We start from the raw sequence: 19072 nt of genomic DNA, 5'->3' as shown, positions 1-19072 counted from the left end.
CACCTCAATCTGGGTGGCGGAGGACAAGTCTCAGTTGCCTCCGCTTCTGAGACAGTCAATCCGCGCATCTTATCATGTGACTCGCTGTGCATGAAACCGCAGAGACTCACGGCATGTGGAGGCTCATGCTACTCTCCGCAATCCACGCACAACTTATCACGCGCCCCATTGAGCGCAAGAACCACTAATTGCGACCACGAGGAGGTTACCCCATGTGACTCTACCCTTCTTAGCAACCGGGCCAATTTGGTTGCTTAGGAGACCTGGCTGGAGTCACTCAGCACACCCTGGATTCAAACTCATGACTCCAGGTATGGTAGTCAGAATCAGTACTCATTGAGCTACCCAGGCCCCAATAAAACAACTTCTTATTCATATGAAAGATAAATATCAGTACAGAAGTCCTACTGTCAGAATGTTTGAACATAACCCTACATAAATGGGGCATTAATAAAAAAACATTTTTTTTTTTTTTTACAGATATTGTTGTTAATATCAGTACATTTACATCTGCATCACAACTCAGAATCAAAGCTTTACTGTCAAATGTGCATTTCTATGTGACAAAAAATATGCCGGTTGGACGGTTAACTGATCATGGAGGAATACATGGGCCTGACGGGCTGGATTTTTCAAGGGCCGATTTTTACTCCCAGTCTAGCCCAGCTACATGACAAATAAAACTTTACAACAAATACAGCCTCTTTGTGTCTTTATTTTAATTAATTAAAAAAAATTTGAACTTAGTACTTTGTGTGGTGCTTGAAAAAAAACAAACAGGAAAATATGTAAGTATGTAAGGAATATTTCCCGCTGGATTTAAATCCTAGGTAACATCTCAATAAGAATGACCTCTGTTTTCAGAATGAACCACGAGGACATGCCATTTAGGATCACGTGATCATAAACAACCATATTACTTCCTGAAAGTGACCATTGAAATTACACTTTGTTGATGGTAATGTGGAAAGGACCATTGAGAAAGGATTGAAAAATGAGAGTTGCTCACATTTGCTTGGAACAACCTTTCAAATGACATCCCCGTCACACAGTGCCAAAATTGCCAACATTGCTTACAGCACTTTTAAATGTTTGTCACCATTAATTGAAGCTATTTACATAATTCAAGTAATTCAATGACATCTTGGTATGAATTTGGAAGCAGTTGTGGATATTATTATTGAGTGTTGTTTTAAACAAATAATAAAAAAATAGCCAGCAAAACAGATCACACATGCAACAGACTGGTGAAATCAAAAAGTTATGACATTAAAGCCTGTTTCCCACCACATGCCAAAGCACTGTGTACATGAAGCTGCAATGTAATTAGTTTAGCTTTCACACTGACAGCGTTTCTGTTGTGTAACAGAGCTGCAGCTCAATACAGAAAATAATGCGATTTCTAGGTAGCAATGTTGAGTACTCCATTTAAAATTGACCATAAATTATAAAATGGTTATTTATGGTTTAATTTCATCATGAAATGAAATTAACATGAGGAGGATCACATTTACAGCCAAATGATCATTTATTTACATCGAACGGACACTAAACCTCACATTTCAGGATATGAACTGCTTAAATCTTCTAGATTCAATCAGATTTATTGTACAGAAACTGTTTGCGTACGTCACACTGCGAAACACATGCCAAACAAATGTCTTTTTTCAAACAGTGGGTGATTAATTCACTGAATTGTATTATGTGACTCCATAAAAGCCTATTTTGCAAAAGATTGAGTTGATAAATAGATGTATAGTGGATAAAAAAAAAGTGCTGCTTTTGCGTGCGATGTGAAACAGGCCTAACACAGCAAAACTCACAATTGTTAAAACTTACAGCAACATCTTTTGATGCTTTACATCTATATAAATTAGATCTAACACAGCAAATGCATTCTATAGAAGTATGTTTAATCATCATCCTTGCAAAAAATCTACAGTTCCGGAAAACTAGCCACAAATTTGCCACTCGTTATTTTCACATGCAAATTAGCTTGTGATTCGCGGCAAATGTTTGCCAGAAGTTTGCAGATCATCACCGGCAGTGGTGAACCTGCAGCTTTGGTAACAACGTACAATTTGCCACAAAGCTCATTTGCTTGTGAAACTGATCAGTGGTGAATTTGCCATGAACTGTCAATTTTTGTAAGGGCAGCGATGCTGCTTTTTAAAAGTCACAACATGTTTATTAAGGAAACATCCAACTGGCTTTTTAGAAACATGAGTTTGAAATTATTGACAGGTAAAGGACATATCCCAAATTTTCATAAAGCAACCTGAACAAACTGCATAAGTTCACGACTATTCTTTATGAAAAGATAACCAGGAGATTATTTGTAGTATTTAGCACCTCAGTATAGCACTGATCCAGAATCAACTTTTCTATGCCCTTATCACATTCATTAGAAAAGCATTATCCCATTACAACATTATTAGTCTTAAGTCAAAGTGACCCAAGGAAAACATAAGGCAAAAAGAGCATGTAAACTGAAGTCGGGTGCAAAATATTAACAATATTCATTGGCGCATCAGCGTTTTCATTCTTCCATCATGCCATATGCTTCTTCCGCTTTCATGTAGTACTGACTGGCCAGTCTGCCCTTCATAGCCTCCATAGCTACATCAGCTGCCTCAGTGAAAAGATCACCTACAAAAACAACACGTATCAATTAAAGAAATCAAACAATGCTAAATACAAATAATAACATGCTACCAACCATATAATTATGCATAGTTAGGTGTAGTATAGTAAAATAAATAGGCTTCTCAGCTTTTAAAAGGGAGGAGAAAATAATTCAAATAAATAAATAATTTTAAAATTCATAAAATTTTTGGAAGAAAAAAAATGATAGTATGAGTAGTTTGGAATAATCTTTTATTATTATTAAAAAAAATAAATATATATATATATATATATATATATATATATATATATATATAACTAAAAAAAAAGGTCTGAATTTTTTTTGCAATTAATGATCTATTTGCATAAACTCACATGTATTGAATGTGCAAGGAAAGTATTTTAATACCTTATACTTGATAGTTACACCACATTAAATAAACTTTTTTCAGAAAAAAAAAGCTATAAATGTTTTTTTTTTAAATGTATAAAATCAAAATGAACAAAAAGATTACATTTTTATTAACTTGGCACATGTGTTTAAAACTAGATTTTTAAAGACTTTTAATTTTTATCACCTCAGACAACCTTTAATAAATTCATATGTCACTGTTAGAAGCTAGCCACATTAGGCAGATGCCAACATTGGACTGGTTGCGTGACATGCCCTCATCCTTGAAAACTGAACAAAACTAAGCAATAGAAATAGAAATAAATGGTTTGGACTGTGAGAATAAACATGGTTTGTGTGGTGAATTATTGTCTGCAGAGAGCATGAAACCACTGAAAGTCAAGAGACATTTAGAATTTTGCTAACCGTCCTGTTCAGCCTATATCGTGTTAAGAATTTAACATCCTGTTGGGCCTTATGCAGTTTATGGTAATATTAATACATTTCAATGCACTGTGTTTGATTACCACATAATGTCCAATGTAAAATCTGAAGCAAATCCTGTTGAGAAGCACTGTGTAACAGGATGTTCATGAATCTAGACTGAGAATGTCATGAATGTCACCTGCTCTTTGGGGGTCTGCACTGAGGTTGAATCCTCCCTCTTGGTACATCTCAGCCAATCGTGCCAGCAGAAGGTAACGCGGCTCATCCTGCATCCCGTCAAACTCTCCCCCCTCATCATAGTCTGTCATCTTCAGCGCACAGTCGTACCAGTGCACAGCCTGTTTCCAGTCCATAGTCCTGTTTTTTTCAATTTAGTCATAACAAATATGATTGTTGTGAAAGAGAATTAAGCCTTATTTTTAAGATCATTGAGATTTTTGCATTGTGGCATTATTTTCATGACCATTAAGCACATTTCCCCCAAATTTTCATTCCTGTAATGCGTAAAGATGTTTTACATTTTTTTAGTAATTCCCTTTATTGTCAATAACGATTCTTATTAAATTCTTACATAAGAATACTGTAATTTTACTTTCAATTGACATAAATTAAAATCAGTACAACCAATACTACCATGATGTGCAAATACTTTACATCTTTTTTTCACATTGCAGTAATGGAAATTACTTTTTTTGGATTACTTAAAGTGATAGTTCACCCAAAAATGAAAATTCTCTCATCATTTACTCACCCTCATGTCATCCCAGATGTGTATGACTTTCTTTCTTCAGCTCAACACAAATGAAGATTTTTAGAAGAATATCTCAGCTTTGTAAGTCCATACAATGCAAGTGAAGGTGGCCAGAACTTTGAAGCTCCAAAAAGGACATAAAGGCAGCATAAAAGTAATCCATACGACTCCAGTGTTTTAATCCATGTCTTCTGAAGCGATATGATAGGTGTGGGTGAGAAACAGATCAATATTTAAGTCAATTTTTACTATAAATCTCCACTTTTACATTCTTCTTTTGCTTTTGGCGATTCATACTCTTGGTGCATTTCACCACCTACTGGGCAGCGAAGAAAATTTATAGTAAAAAAGGACTTAAATATTTATCTGTTTCTCACCCACACCTGTCATATCGCTTCAGAAGACAAAGATTATACCACTGGAGTCGTTTGGATTAATTTTATGTTGCCCTTATGCCCTTTTTGGAGCTTCAAAGTTCTGATCACCATTAACTTGTATTGTATGGACCAACAGAGCTGAAATATTCTTCTAAAAATCTTTGTTTGTGTTCTGCAGAAGAAAGATATTCATACACATCTGGGATGGCATGAGGGTGAGTTAATGAGAGAATTTTCATTTTTCGGTGAACTATCCCTTTAATTTAATTGGAGAGAAGGGGTATTCATTATTGTTGTGAAAATAATGTCACAAAGCAAGTTAAATATGATGTTTTATTTCTTTTTGATTTTGGGTTAGTTCCCTGTTCATTAGTTCCTAAGACATATTGGTCCATACACATTGAAAAAATTGATCAATCCATTTCTCACCTATCAGAGGAGAGGTTAAAACCAGTGTCAAATGCACGTGCCACTAGAATCATACTGGGTCTGTCTCCTGCCTCAGCAGCCTGAAGCAGAAAGCGGAAGCCCTTCCTTCTGTTCTCCTCTGATGCCTGTGATTAGACAACATAGGTATGACAGAGGGAGCAAAAGCAGGGCAAAAAGACACTAGAAGATTATCAGCGATTCAAGACTCTGTTCCTCACATAAAGCTATCGTATGACTTCGGAAAATGTTATCTATGGTCACTATGAACTGTCCTTGTATGGAAAAGAGCTGCACAAAGATACTTCAACAATTCGCCTTTAAATTCCACAGAAATAAATAACTGCACACAGGTTTGGAACAACATGAGAATTTTCAATTTTGATTGAACTGTTCTTTTAATGCCCATGCAGACTACAAAAAAGGGAAAGGGAAGCACCTCTAATTCGATCTCAGATAGAATGTGATGTGGCAGCTGAAGATAACATTGACCGAGAGCAACAATAGCCTCCAGCTCCCCACACATAGCAGCTCTTTCCATATGATACATAGCAGAATCTTGGTCCCACGGTGCGTCCTTCTCACAGAACCGCCCAGCCTCATGGTACCGGACCATTGCTAAATGAACCTTAAAACATTAAGTATGTCAATGAAAATGCAGATGAATATCAACTGGTTAATAAAGACACAGCTAGACCCAGACGGAATCTGTGGACTGTACTTTTACATTTTCTTTACTGATTTGATTCAGTGTTTGTTCTAGTGATATTTCTTCTGTCCATGCACATCTCTGAAATTCTTGACCTGTGAGAACTCGGCTGGTCGAAAAGCATTGATGATTGATTCAAACTAAACATGGGTGTGGTTTGGACGTGAGTTTTTTTTTATTTACAATAGCACATGCCAGATGAGGAGCTACCTAGGTTAATGTCATTAACAATAGGTAATTTTGAAGCATGTCTCTCAGACATTGTGCAAAAGTACACTTTTTTTATTAAGATTCACAACACAAACTCCACATGTGGAACACAAAAGGAAAAATGTTAATTAATATCCTGGTCCATCTATTCAGTACAATGGCAGCTGACAGTGACTCACTTCAAAATAACATGTTTCGTATGTTTCACTGACACATGTTTGCAAAATTCTTACTATAGAAAGTTTGAAATTTTATACTCTAATTGAATTTTCAGAATTTTGCAGTTCATTTCTGTTTCTTGATGTTCATTTTCTTGACATTATTATGCATTTACTTAGAGTTATTACATTTTTATGTTTGAAGTAAATTATTGGTAGAAAAATGCTTATTCTGTGTATTCTCTTTGTAACACCATGGTCAGGTTTGATTGCATAATGACATAAACTGCAAAAACTGACACTTCAAATAAATTTTAAAATGCTAAACTTTGACAAATATTAGTTTAATAACGTCTAAACATCTATCAAAATGCATATCTTGTGATAAAATATAAAATTAGGCTACAATAAGCCATCAGACAACACAGTAGGTGGCTTCAGCCATCTGGTGACTACAGCATGGCATGGTTTTCAAGTCACGTTATTTATATTTTATTCACCAGATCGCAGCAATCTGCCTCCAATTTATGTCACATTCTCATATTTTCTTCATGTTTCAACTTATAGTGTATGTTCTGAATTTTCTTTTAAAAAAATTGCTTATTTGTATATGCAAATTACTGGTAAAGTTTAGAAATTTACATGTTAATAAGATCAAAATATCATAAAATCCCAAAAGAAATGCATCATTTTATTGTTCTTTCTTCAGGGAAGAAGAAATGGTTTCATTATATCATCATCTTCATCATCATCATCAAATAAAAGAAAAAAAAAAGGGTTACACATCTAATCCTTCTGGTCAAAAATGACCGTGAATACCAAAGGGTTGTGTCATTTTTCAATACCATAGGAGGGTTAAAGAAGAACCCAAAAGTATCATAAAAGTGTCATAAAAGTGGACCTTTTAGCATTATTTCTCATGATGACGAGAGAAACCGTGAACAAACTTCTATTAGAGTTCTCATGTAGATGCAACGGATGTCAAGATTTTTACTGAAAAATTACTTAAATGTTAGATAATGTCTCACCAAAACCTATCGTATACCTTCAGAAGACTTGGAATACTATGTAGAGTACTTTTATTATACTTTTGGTTGTTTATTAAGCTGTGAAGAGAGTCACTTTCAATTGCCATCATATTGATAAGATGGACCAGGAATATTCATGAATGTTTATTTATTTTTTATTGTCATACGGAAAAGAAATAAGGGTGAGTAAATTATAACCGAATTTTCATTTTTGAGTGAACTGTTCCTTTAATAATAAAACAAACACAGGGTTGGGGGTGTGTAGAAGTATGTGAATGATTGGTGATCCAATTCTATGGAAAGTTCTGCAGCCCCAGATTCCATGTGGGTCTGGACTTGGCTCAGTTTCTTACCTTGCCTAGGATGGATTTACCAATTTTTCGCTCATGGACCATAGCGTTCAGTCTCTCCACCTCCATTGTCACACAGGAGGATCTGTGTATATGTGAGCGAGAGGAATGGTAGAAACTCCATTTTTCTTCTGTCAGCTGAGAGGTACAACAAAAATTCAACATATAAATTAAGAGTAAATAACAACATTCACTATATCAATTGTCCCATGTCCTAATGTGAACAAGACAAACACTGCATGCATTTCAGGTGTTGGTCATAGAAAGGAGGGTATTTTCTCTTTTTCCACATTATTGGCTAAGACCAGGGTCAGAAATTAACCAGGGCTCAGGAGAAAAACTGTCACGGAAATGGATGAAAATGCTGAAGACATTTAAAAGGCGGTTGCAAAATGTAGCCCCATAGTGAATATTTTTGTCTCTTACCAAACATTTGATCATTTTATTTTATAATATCTAGTGATGGTTTAATGCCCCTGCAGACACTCTAGTGACCGGTAGCTTTCATATATCTGCATTCATTGTCTCAAAGCAACTGTTTTTGAATGTGGAGCTAATAATAATAATAATTGATAAAAAAAACAAAAAAAACTAGTCAGCTCTGAAAAAAAAAAAAAAAAAAACAAGAAAAGAAAAGAAAAACATTCAAAAAAAACAATGCCAATATCAAAAATTCCAAAAATCAATTTCAGGGGGTAAATATTGCCCTGTAATAAAAAGTTAATATCTGACACTGGTTTATTGTGCATAACGAGGAAACTATCTATCTATGAATGCATATAAATATGCTTTCACAGCACTGTACTTTAGAGCAGTTGGTGAGATCAAATACAGTGTAAAGATGATCTGTGATTTGTTCGTCTACATGACAAATGTGTCTCATTTGATATTTCTTTTTTTTTCTTCATGTAAAATGTTCCTAGTAACATCCATACAGATAGAGAACAGAACTAACATCTGTGAGATTAGTCTGTACTTCAGAAACCACAATAAGAAACAATTAAAATACTTGAAGAACTTTACTGCACTAAAAAGGCAATCCTTACTGTGGAGAAAGGAATGCAGGAAATCATATGCAGGTCTCCCACAGTTTGACCACTGAACTTCTATGACTTTTCCAGATTTATTTATTTATTTATTTATTTTATCAGATTGCACGCACAAAGATCCCTTTCAAGCCAATGAAACTGAGCATAACTAGAAAAAAATATTTTCCCTATAGAAATATCCCAGATTTCTAGGCCTGGAAATCACAGTTTTTAAATTCCCTGATATTTCCAGGTTTTTCATGACCGTGAGAACCCTGCACATGGGTTACAGGAGTGTTTACAGTTCAAGAAGGGAGTGTTTGCCATTAAATGGCACTGGTGAGGGGATGAAAGAAAGATGAGATGATGATAAAGGTTAAATTAGCCGTTCTCAACTGGTTCTGCTCCAAGACCCAGATTTTAGTAACAACCCATCATAGTACCAAAATGGTTAATCATAAACCATCATAAACAAACATCCACCAGTTGAGAACCACTGGGTTAAAGTTCAGATAAAGAGTGAGATGGAAAAGGTGGGGTGGATTACAAAGATGGCACCTTTAAAATAAATCAATGTTCTGTGAGAAGGACACTGATTAGCAATCATTAAAATGATGAGTGACTCTATCATGATTAGACACAGGGAACTATATTAATGGTTTTGTAGTTACCCGACGAACACTGTCTTCATCCGATTCTGAGTAATGTCTGCTGTAGAAGGGGCGTCCCTAAATGATGACGTATAAAACCTACCATCACATATCTCAGGAGCCCAAAAATGGTTACTTCTGCATTTCATGATAGATGCATTTAAGAACAACACATAACAATATACAGTATGTAGTGCAATCTTTTCTGTAGGGCAAAAGTTCTTTACAAAACCACAATTTACATCAAATAATTAGATTTGACATTGCAAGAATGGCTGAAAATGTAACTCCATGACAGCTATAAATTCATACACACATTTTTGTCAGCCAAATTCTATCTTATGCCAGTTATTCTCATTCTAAAATGATCTATGCTAAATATTATTATCGTGGTGACATTAAAATAAAAATGTGGGGTTCAATACAAGTTAAGCTCAATCAACAGCATTTGTGGCATAATGTTGATTACCAAAAAAAAAAAGTTTGACCTGTCCCTTCATTTCTGAAAAATAAAAAAATAAATAAAAAACAAGGTTACAGTGAGGCAATTACAATGGAAGTGAATGGGACCAGTGTTTGGAGGGTTTAAAGGCAGAAATGTGAAGCTTTAATTTGTATAAAAGCACTTATATATCAATTCTTATGTGAAAACTCATGTATTATCTGAGTTGTAAAGCTGTTTAAATAATATTTTTTACGGTCACTTAGTGTTTTAGGGGTTGCGGCATTATGTTGTCTTGGCAATGAAGTTGTACAATTGGATATAACTTTACACTGAAAAGGATAGTAAGGAAAATCATGTTCACACGCATAATGTTTATGTCTTGTGGCTATACTTATGAAACAGATTGGCCCCCATTCACTTCCACTGTGCGTGCCTAACCCAGATTTTTGCTTTTTTAAAAGAAAAGAATGGACAAATCAAAATTAATTTTTGTGGTAGTCAACATTATGTCACATATGCAGTTGATTAAGCTTAACTTGCAGTAGACCTGAAATATTCCTTTAAATCAATTTATCAATGTTTAATACATCACACATTATTTTTCAAGGCTTAGAAAAACACATGTACAAGATCAGTGAATGAATCCCAATTAGCCCAATAGCCATCCGCCGAACTGAAACTCTCACATTGGGCCTGAGCTATCATTATTATTGAGCCCTGCATTTTAAATTTACATGACCTAGTCAGTGTAAATTAATCATAATAATCAGTACCTGGTTGTGATGTTCAACAGGATCTCCTTCACTGCGTCTCTCACTAGGGTAACCGCTGTCTCCTCCATTATCTGAGTCCTATGAACACAAGTACAGTAAATTGTACAGAACTATCAGCTTTCCATTGCTGTTAAAATGAACTTAGTTTTCATTTGAACTGTTTAATAACATTGAGAAGACATTAAATATATTGTTTCTTTAAAAACGGACCTTATGATCAGAGTTAGCTCGATGTGTTTCATTCATTTCATTCATGAAAGACCAACCTGTAAAGGAACAAAGCAGAAAGGTAAAGTTAGTGTTTGTTCAGATGAGAAAAGAGGAGAGATCCAGTGGTGCAAAAAAGTACACTTCTAGACACTTAAAGGGACAGTTCACCCAAAAATGAAAATTCTCTCATTATTTACTCACACTCATGATATCCCAGGTGTGTATGACTTTCTTTCTTCACCAGAACACGTTTGAAGAAAAATAGCTTGGTATGTCCTTAATATGCGAGTGTATGGAGATTTCTATTTTGAAGCTCCAAAAAGAACAGACAGTCAGCATAAACGTCATTGATACGACACCGGCGGTTAAATTAAATTAGGTCTTCTAAAGCAACACGGTAGCTTTTGGTGTGAAAAAGTTCAATATTTAAGTACTTTTTTAACTCAAAATCATACTTCCGTTCTGCAGCAGTATGCGCGTGTGACGTAATCGCATTGGCATTTGAAACACGCGAGAACTGAGGAACGTGCGACACAGCCGGAAGAGCAGCGCTGTTTACAAGTGAGAAGGAGGAACTCTGTACAGTAGCTTGGTTGGTTTTGGTTTAGATCTGTATTGATCAGTTTCTTTACTCACAATGGTGCGTTTGTGTGCTTATCCTGGATGTCTCAACTGAGTGGAGAACATGAGATTACATCTGTATCCATGGCAACGCGAATACGTCACACAAGAGACTGCTTGGACTCCACCCTCTCCTTAAGCTTACCGGAAGTGATGATTTAGAGTTAAAAATTTCTTAAATATTTATCTTTTTTTGTCACTTTAGAAGACATTAATTTAACAGCTGGTGTCATATGGACGACATTTATGCTGACTGTTTGTTATTTTTGGAGCATATCTCCATTCACTTGCATTTTAAGGACCTACTGAGCTGAGATAGTTTTCTATTTTTCTTCAAATGTGTTCTGGTGAAGAAAGAAAGTCATACACACCTGGGATATCATGAGTAAATAATGAGAGAATTTTCATTTTTGGGTGAACTATCCCTTTAAATCACACTAAAATGTATGATCATCATTGTATTAGATAACAAAATATCAAAGAAACTGTCCACTGCACACACAATTAATGCTAGGCCTTTTCTCAGAACTAACTTCACTTTTCTGAGCAATTTTTGCAATAACATTTTAGTCAATGTCATTATTTGTGGATGTATGATGTCAGTTCTCCTAAAGTTCACACAGGTGTAGTTCAGCACGGAAAGTGACAAAATACTGTTTGTCTAAATATATTATCTATTGATATATAATTTAAAACCTAACAAATCTCAGTTTTGCTTAAAAAGTGCACTTGAGCTATGTTTCTTTCAAATAAATGACACTTAACTTTGACAGTATATTTTCCGGTCTTATGCAATAACATGCAGTTATGTGCAATAAGTAAGGTTTAAGTTTCCAAATCATTTTTGGAGTCACTGTAAATCTATGGGTACTCAACAAGTACAGTACTTGAGGTACTTTAAGGATGAGAAGGAGTGCTGAGGTTGTTGCTGTATAGTAAAAATGATTAGTTGTGGTTGCATGTCATATGTCAAGAAAAGTCCTTTATAGGCATGTATCATTCATATGTCTGTCATCTCCAGTAGAGTCGGATGTAGCATACTGACATTACTCCGTTTGACCACTTAAGTGTGTTCACATGTAGTACTGCTGTACAGTCCTACCCATGGGCGATCGACCCACAGCAATGCCCATACTAAGCGGAGAACAGGGAATGGAGTCTGTTTCGCTGTTCTCATCCATTGAGGAATTCTCTCCGAGACGGAACAGGAGAGGAGGCATATGTCCGAGCGAGGTCGTCCTCACACGGGGAGAACCACACAGCTCCTCACAGCCACGGAGAACAGTCCGAGCTGACTGCTGCTAAGAAAGAAAAAAAATTCATTTAGAAAAACTGTAGAAATCTGGGTTTAAATAATACAGATGCATAACCAATGGAGAAAATGTGTTGTTCACAGGACTCAACAATAAGTATAATTCCTGCTGGTCCATTTGGGCCAGTAGTTGAAATTTGTATTTGCCCTGGTGACATTTTCATTGGCCCTGAGACAAAAATTAAAAATATTTCAACATATTTTCAAATTAAGTGTCAGAAGCAAAGTATATTTTATATATGCCAAATTTACCACAACTTAAAAAAAAAACTGAGGTCGAGAGTACTCAAAATGAAATAAGTAACTGAATAATTCTAAAAGGAACATTTAAACAGACTTTTTCATGGGGCAAACAAGTGGTATAAATATATTTACTCAGTTTTTACTCGCATTTAAAGGGATAGTTCACCCAAAAATGAAAATTCTCTCATCATTTACTCACCCTCATGCTATCCCAGATGTGTATGACTTTATTTCTTCTGCAGAACACAAACAAAGATTTTTAGAAGAATATTTCAGCTCTGTAGGTCCTCATAATGCAAGTGAATGATGACCAGAACTTTGAAGTTCAAAAAGCACATAAAGTCAGCATAGAGGTAATCCATATGATTCCAGTGGTTTAATCCATGTCATCTTAATCGATCCAATCGGTTTTGGGTGAGAACAGACCAAAATGTAACTTCTTTTGCACTTCATAGGAAGTGTAATCGAGCTTGAAATCATGATCGCCAAGGAAACTGCTGTCAAGATTTACAGTGAAAAAGAAGTTACATTTTGGTCTGTTCTCACCCAAAACTGGATCACCAGATATACTCGATCACTTCAGAAAACAATGATTAAACCACTGGAGTCTTATGGATTCCTTTAATGTTGCCTTTACCTGCTTTTTGGACCTTCTGAGTTCTGGCCACCATTCACTTGCATTATATGGACCTACAGAGCTTAAATATTCTTCTAAAAATCTTTGTTTGTGTTCTGCAGAAGAAAGAAAGTCATACACATCTGGGATGGCATGAGGGTGAGTAAATCGTGAGAGAATTTACCCAATGACATAAAATTAAATATTATGAAAAACCATACAAAGAAGATGGTGATTATAAAAGGACTTGAATTTTGTATTTTAAACCAGTGGTTCTCAACCAGGGGGCCAGGACCCACTAGGGGGCCTAAGCACACTTCCAAGGGGGCCTCAAGATGACTTAATTTAAATGCTAAAAATACTTTAAGATGTATGTCCACAAATTATAAACAGACTCTTTCTGAAACTTCTAGAATCAAAAATTATCCATGATTAATTGTTTTAATCAGACACGTCTAGTTTCGGGCGAGGGGGCCTTCAAATATTGTACTGGACAGTGGGGGGGAAACACTGTTGTCATTGTTTCAATTGTTTATCTAGGTCTCATTATTTGGTGAACCATCCCTTAATCTAAGTAAACAATGCATCACATAATTGACATTTTTAGCTTTATTTTCATTTGTGTTAATTCTCAACAATGTTGTCACAAAAAGGCCCATAGACAGTATATGCAATACATGTTCCTGCTTTCCAGTGGATTTTTTTTTTATTGTTGGTCCATGTTTAGGCTAATTATATTAAAAATTATGATGAAATGCACTAATGTATTTTTTCTGCTAAGGTGTTTGTTTGGTGATATTTCTCTTCGCGCACATCCCTGAAATTCTTCACCTAAGAGAACCCAACGAGTCGAAAAGCGTTGTTGATCGGTGAGTTTTTTTTCTGGTAGGCGAGGTTGATGTTGAGGGCGAGAAAAGAAAATAGTGCGAGACGAAGTTTGGGAACTAAAAGCTTTTATTTATCTTCTCCATGCACCAAGATGTTCATCTCCGTATTTTCACACACAGAGTGACACACATGTCATGTCTGCCTCCTTCATCTGCTTACACAAACAGAGATGTTATCTGTATCTTCATCTAAAGCTTAAGAGAGACTGAGTGCTTAAAGGAATATTCCGGGTTCAATACAAGATAAGCTCAGTCGACAGCATTCGTGGCATAAGGTTAATTACCACAAAAATTAATTTCGACTCGTCCCTTCTTTTCTTTAAAAAAAGCAAAAAGCAGGGGGCCTGGGTAGCTCAGCGAGTATTGACGCTGACTACCACCCCTGGAGTTGTGAGTTTGAATCCAGGGTGTGCTGAGTGACTCCAGCCAGGTCTCCTAAGCAACCAAATTGGCCCGGTTGCTAGGGAGGGTAGAGTCACATGGGGTAACCTCCTCATGGTCACGATTAGTAGTTCTCACTCTCAATGGGGTGCATGGTAAGCTGTGCGTGGATTGTGGAGAATAGCATGAGCCTCCACATGCTGTGAGTCTCCACGGTGTCATGCACAGCGAGCCACGTGATAAGATGCACGGACTGACGGTCTCAGAAGCGGAGGCAACTGAAACTTGTCCTCCGCCACCCGGATTGAGGTGAGTAACCGCGCCACCACGAGAACCTACTAAAGTAGTGGGATTTGGGCATTCCAAAGCTTATAATTTTATAAAAGCACTTGCATTAATTCTTCTGTTAAATCTCATGTATTATTTGAGCAGTAAAGTGGTTTAAAATGTAATTTTTACAGTAATTTTAGTGTTTGTTGACATTACATCGTCATAGCAACGAAGTTGTAAAATTGGCTATAATTTTACACAGAAAAGGTTTGTAAGTGATGTTATCACACTAAAATCATGTTTACGTGCATATCCTTTCTGCCTTGCAGCTATACTCTTGAAAAATTGAGTATTTTAACAAAAAAATTGGCTCACATTCACTTCCATTGTAAGTTTCTCACTGGAACCAAGATTTTTGCTTTTGTAAAGAAAAGGAGGACAAGTCAAAATAAACTTTTGTGGTAATCAATATTTTGATGTACAAGATCAGTATTAAGATGCTGTCGATTGAGCTTAACTTGCGTTAAACCCGGATTATTCCTTTAAATACACAGTTTCATGCATACTGTTGCAAAAACATTACTGGAGAATGCACATACAAGGTAGACATGTGAACACTGTTGCAGGGTAGGCAAAAGTTGCACATGTAGGCTTTCCAAAAACAAACTGAGGAAAGCTCTCCCTTTGACCTTAGTGACCCTATCCTAACAGGGAGCAGTACATAAACCATGTAAGCAAAAAGCTGGATAGAAATACCTACAAGATTAGAAACTGTGTTTTCTACAGTTGTAAAGATGTTCTATATTTATGAATTTTCCTCAACAAGTTAATTTTGATATGATGCCATATGTAGTATAAACACTTGCTTCGTTTGACAAGGGTGCTTTAGTTCATTCAGGAGAAGAAAAATGTAGTTTCTTCCATTGTATAAATTAGACTTTAGACAGGCATCAGACAGACGTCTGATGCTGTTGCATTGTGTCACACTCTTTTTCCAAGTTTCCAAAGAAATTTAAAATACAACCTCAATTTCGAAAAAAGTTGGGACAGTAAAGAAAATGCTAATAAAAACAAAAAGGAGTCATTTGTAAATTGTAATCCCCCTGTGATATATTGAAAGCACTACAACAACACATTACTTTTTTACCTTGAGATTTACTAGGTTTTTGTTTTTTACAAATATACTCATTTCAAATTAGATGATTGCAACACGCTAAGGGATGGGAATTGTAAGGAATTTAACGATTCTGATTCCTCCAAATGATTCCGGTTTCTTAACATTCCACTAACGATTCCAGTAATTCTTTTAGCACTTTTTTTTTTTTTTTTTTTAAGAATTATTTGTAGATGAGAAATGCAATTCTTATTGTTTCTACTACCCTCTGCAGTCTGGTACCAAATGATGAGATCATTTCAAGCTTCTACAGAACAGATATAACAAATATAACACTATACAGACATAACTGTTTAAGGTGTAATAAAGGTGTGTTTGCAGATTTTTTAGAGACATAAATCCAATCCAATTATAAATTCTAACTATACTTTAAATAAAAAAATAAAAGCATAATGAAAGCATATCTCATTTATTCCTTTATAACATTCCACTTATTACAACAATACTCGTGTATCTTTAATTACACATTGTCATATGAACAACCAGTCAGTATCTGCACTGCTTGATTAAAGTCTCACAGGTATAAAGTCACATTACATAACAGTAACAGTTCCAGAGCCAGACTGTGTTATATAGCATAATGTTGTACTTCAGGCTTGTGAGACTTCAACAGTTCTCATTTCATTTCGAGCTGGACATTAATAACTTGCGCATCAGTTGAAGAATACTTCTATACCGGACTATACCTTAAGTGCCTTATGCTTCACACTGTAGATTCAAAAGATCCAGCTCATTAGAATCGAAGTTTACCAGAAGCGCTGTATGTTTCGCGGTGTAGATTCAAGTCATTAGTTTGGTAATCAAATACACTGGTAGCACTGTGTGTTTTAAGCTGTAGAGTCATTAGAGGGCAGCGCTGCTGCAGAATTTAAAGATGGGGAACCGTTAACGGAACCAAAAGCCATGAAGATCATACGATTCCAGTATTTTTTAAAGAATGGAACCGGTTCTGAACAAGACACGCCCCAAAAAAAGTTGGGACAGTCGAGTGTTTACCACTTTGTAACATCACCATTTCTTCTAATAACACTTATTAAGCGTTTGGGAGCTTAGCGAGCAGAATTTTCCCCCAATTATCCATTATGCAGGTTTTCAGCTGCGCAATTGTACAGGGCCTTCGTTGCCATAGTGTGCACTTCATAATGCGCCACACATTCTCTGTTGGAGACAGATCAGGACTGCAGGCAGGTCAATCTAGCACCCATACTCTCTGCTTACACAGCCATGCACTTGTAATCCGGCAGTATGTGGATTGGTGTTGTCCTGCTGGAAAACCACTTCTGAATGCATGTGATCTCTGATCACTCAGACGTCACTGTCTTAAAAACCATAATTTGTCTGTGATGGATATCATGACCTTGTCTCGGGAACACTTCAGCTGACCTTAGTCAGCCAACAGCATTCTCCGCTGCATCTACAGATGCAATTTAAAAGCAGAAGCCCTACATCAACACTGTCCAGTAGCGCCAACATCTTCTCTGTTCTCGGTTTAATCTGAAATGGAAAGTAGAACAATGGAATCGTGTTTTGTGCTCCGATGAGTCCACATTGCAAATAGTTTCAAGAAAAAACAACCGTTGTGTTCTCTGGGCCAAAGAGGAAAACGACTATCCAAGATGTTGACAGCGTCAAGTCCAAAAGTCAGTGTCTGTCATGGTATGGGGGTGTGTCCGAACTCATGGCAATGGTTAACTTGCACATCTGTTGTTTATTCAGAAAGATATGTACAAATTTTGGAGTAACATATACTTCCATCCAGACACTTTCTTTTCCAGGGACGTCCCTGTATTTTCCAGCAGGACAATGCCAAACCACATACTGCCGGGATTACAAGTGCATGGCTGTGTAATCAGAGAGTGTGGGTGCTAGATTGGCCTGCCTGCAGTCTTGACCTGTCTCCAATTAAGAATGTGTGGAGCATTATAAAGCACACCATACAGCAGCAAAGATCCTGTACAATTGCGCAGCTGAAGACCTGCATAATGGATGAATGGGGGAAAATTCCACTTGCTAAACTTAACAAACTTGTGTCTTCAGTGCCCAAACGCTTAATAAGTGTTATTAGAAGAAATGCTGATGTTACACACTGGTAAAGACTCCACTGTCCTGACTTTTTTGAAGCGTGTTACAATCATCTGATTTGAAATGAGTGTTTATTAAAAAGGAAACAAAAAAAAACAAATTCACAAGGTAAAACATCTAATAATGTGTTGTTGTAGATCTTTCAATATAGCAAAGGTAGAATAGAATTTACAAATCACTCCTTTTTGTTTTTATTAGCATTTTTCATACTGTCCCAACTTTTTCATAATTTGGGTTGTAGTTTGACACGTCCCAAAACGCCTGCATTATATTCCATTCTGTTCCATGTGTGCGCAACACCCCTCACTATTTTGCTTGCTCGGTTTGTTGAATGCTTACTCGACCGCAGCTCTATGCATGTACACACTGAGTTGACAGCATAAATGCAACAGTGAGCAACCTCTCTTACACTGGCCCTGTGTTATTAGCCATCCTTATCGTCGAGGCCTGGGTACAGTTAGAGCATACATTAATATCTCTTTTTGTCAGGTACTGACCAGCAGTTTGTTGGTGCAGTCCAGTTGTGCTGTTTCAGCTGGGGATAGGTCAAAGCGGGTGAGACCCATACTCTTACAGATCTTATTACACAGGTGAGAGTGGAAGAAGAGAGCCATGCCACGCAAACCTGAAACACACACACACACACACACACACACACACACACAAGCAAAGATTACTACAATCAAAGCCAAGAAACTGTTCTTCAAAATCAATAACTTTCAAAAATCAAAAAATACATTCATCACACTAGGCCAGGGAAGTACATGTAACATTTGTGCTTGCATTTGCAATTAAAAATTATAATATGTGACAACAAATTTGAACCCATTCGATAACATATCAATATGCAAGAGTCATAAGAGTAATTTCCGCCTGTGAGGAACGTTGCAACGAAGAACATGTACATG

The 19072-nt window shown here is 36.3% G+C and overlaps 1 protein-coding gene across 8 annotated transcripts in view; it reads right to left on the bottom strand.

Moving 5' to 3' along the window:
• Nucleotides 1-695: 695 nt before the first annotated feature.
• Nucleotides 696-19072, bottom strand: part of eef2k (eukaryotic elongation factor 2 kinase) — a 38116-nt gene continuing 19739 nt past the window's right edge. For 4 of the 8 annotated variants that reach the window (XM_051674182.1, XM_051674187.1, XM_051674181.1 and 1 more), the window contains 10 exons: nt 18662-18789; nt 12302-12500; nt 10579-10634; nt 10369-10446; nt 9172-9228; nt 7476-7610; nt 5457-5645; nt 5021-5145; nt 3642-3820; nt 696-2649 (listed from right to left, as the gene is read on the bottom strand). In XM_051674182.1, coding sequence (XP_051530142.1) covers nt 2540-2649; nt 3642-3820; nt 5021-5145; nt 5457-5645; nt 7476-7610; nt 9172-9228; nt 10369-10446; nt 10579-10634; nt 12302-12500; nt 18662-18789 — 1256 coding nt within the window. In that variant the 3' untranslated portion in view covers nt 696-2539. The remainder of the gene's footprint in view (nt 2650-3641; nt 3821-5020; nt 5146-5456; nt 5646-7475; nt 7611-9171; nt 9229-10368; nt 10447-10578; nt 10635-12301; nt 12501-18661; nt 18790-19072) is intronic. The other 4 variants (XM_051674188.1, XM_051674185.1, XM_051674186.1 and 1 more) reach the window with 3 other exon arrangements.

The sequence above is a fragment of the Myxocyprinus asiaticus genome, chromosome 36, assembly GCF_019703515.2.
Source record: "Myxocyprinus asiaticus isolate MX2 ecotype Aquarium Trade chromosome 36, UBuf_Myxa_2, whole genome shotgun sequence".
Classification (NCBI taxonomy): Eukaryota; Metazoa; Chordata; class Actinopteri; order Cypriniformes; family Catostomidae; genus Myxocyprinus; species Myxocyprinus asiaticus.
The sequence above is the reverse complement of the archived record's forward strand: the minus strand, read 5'-3'. Positions and strand labels throughout refer to the sequence as shown.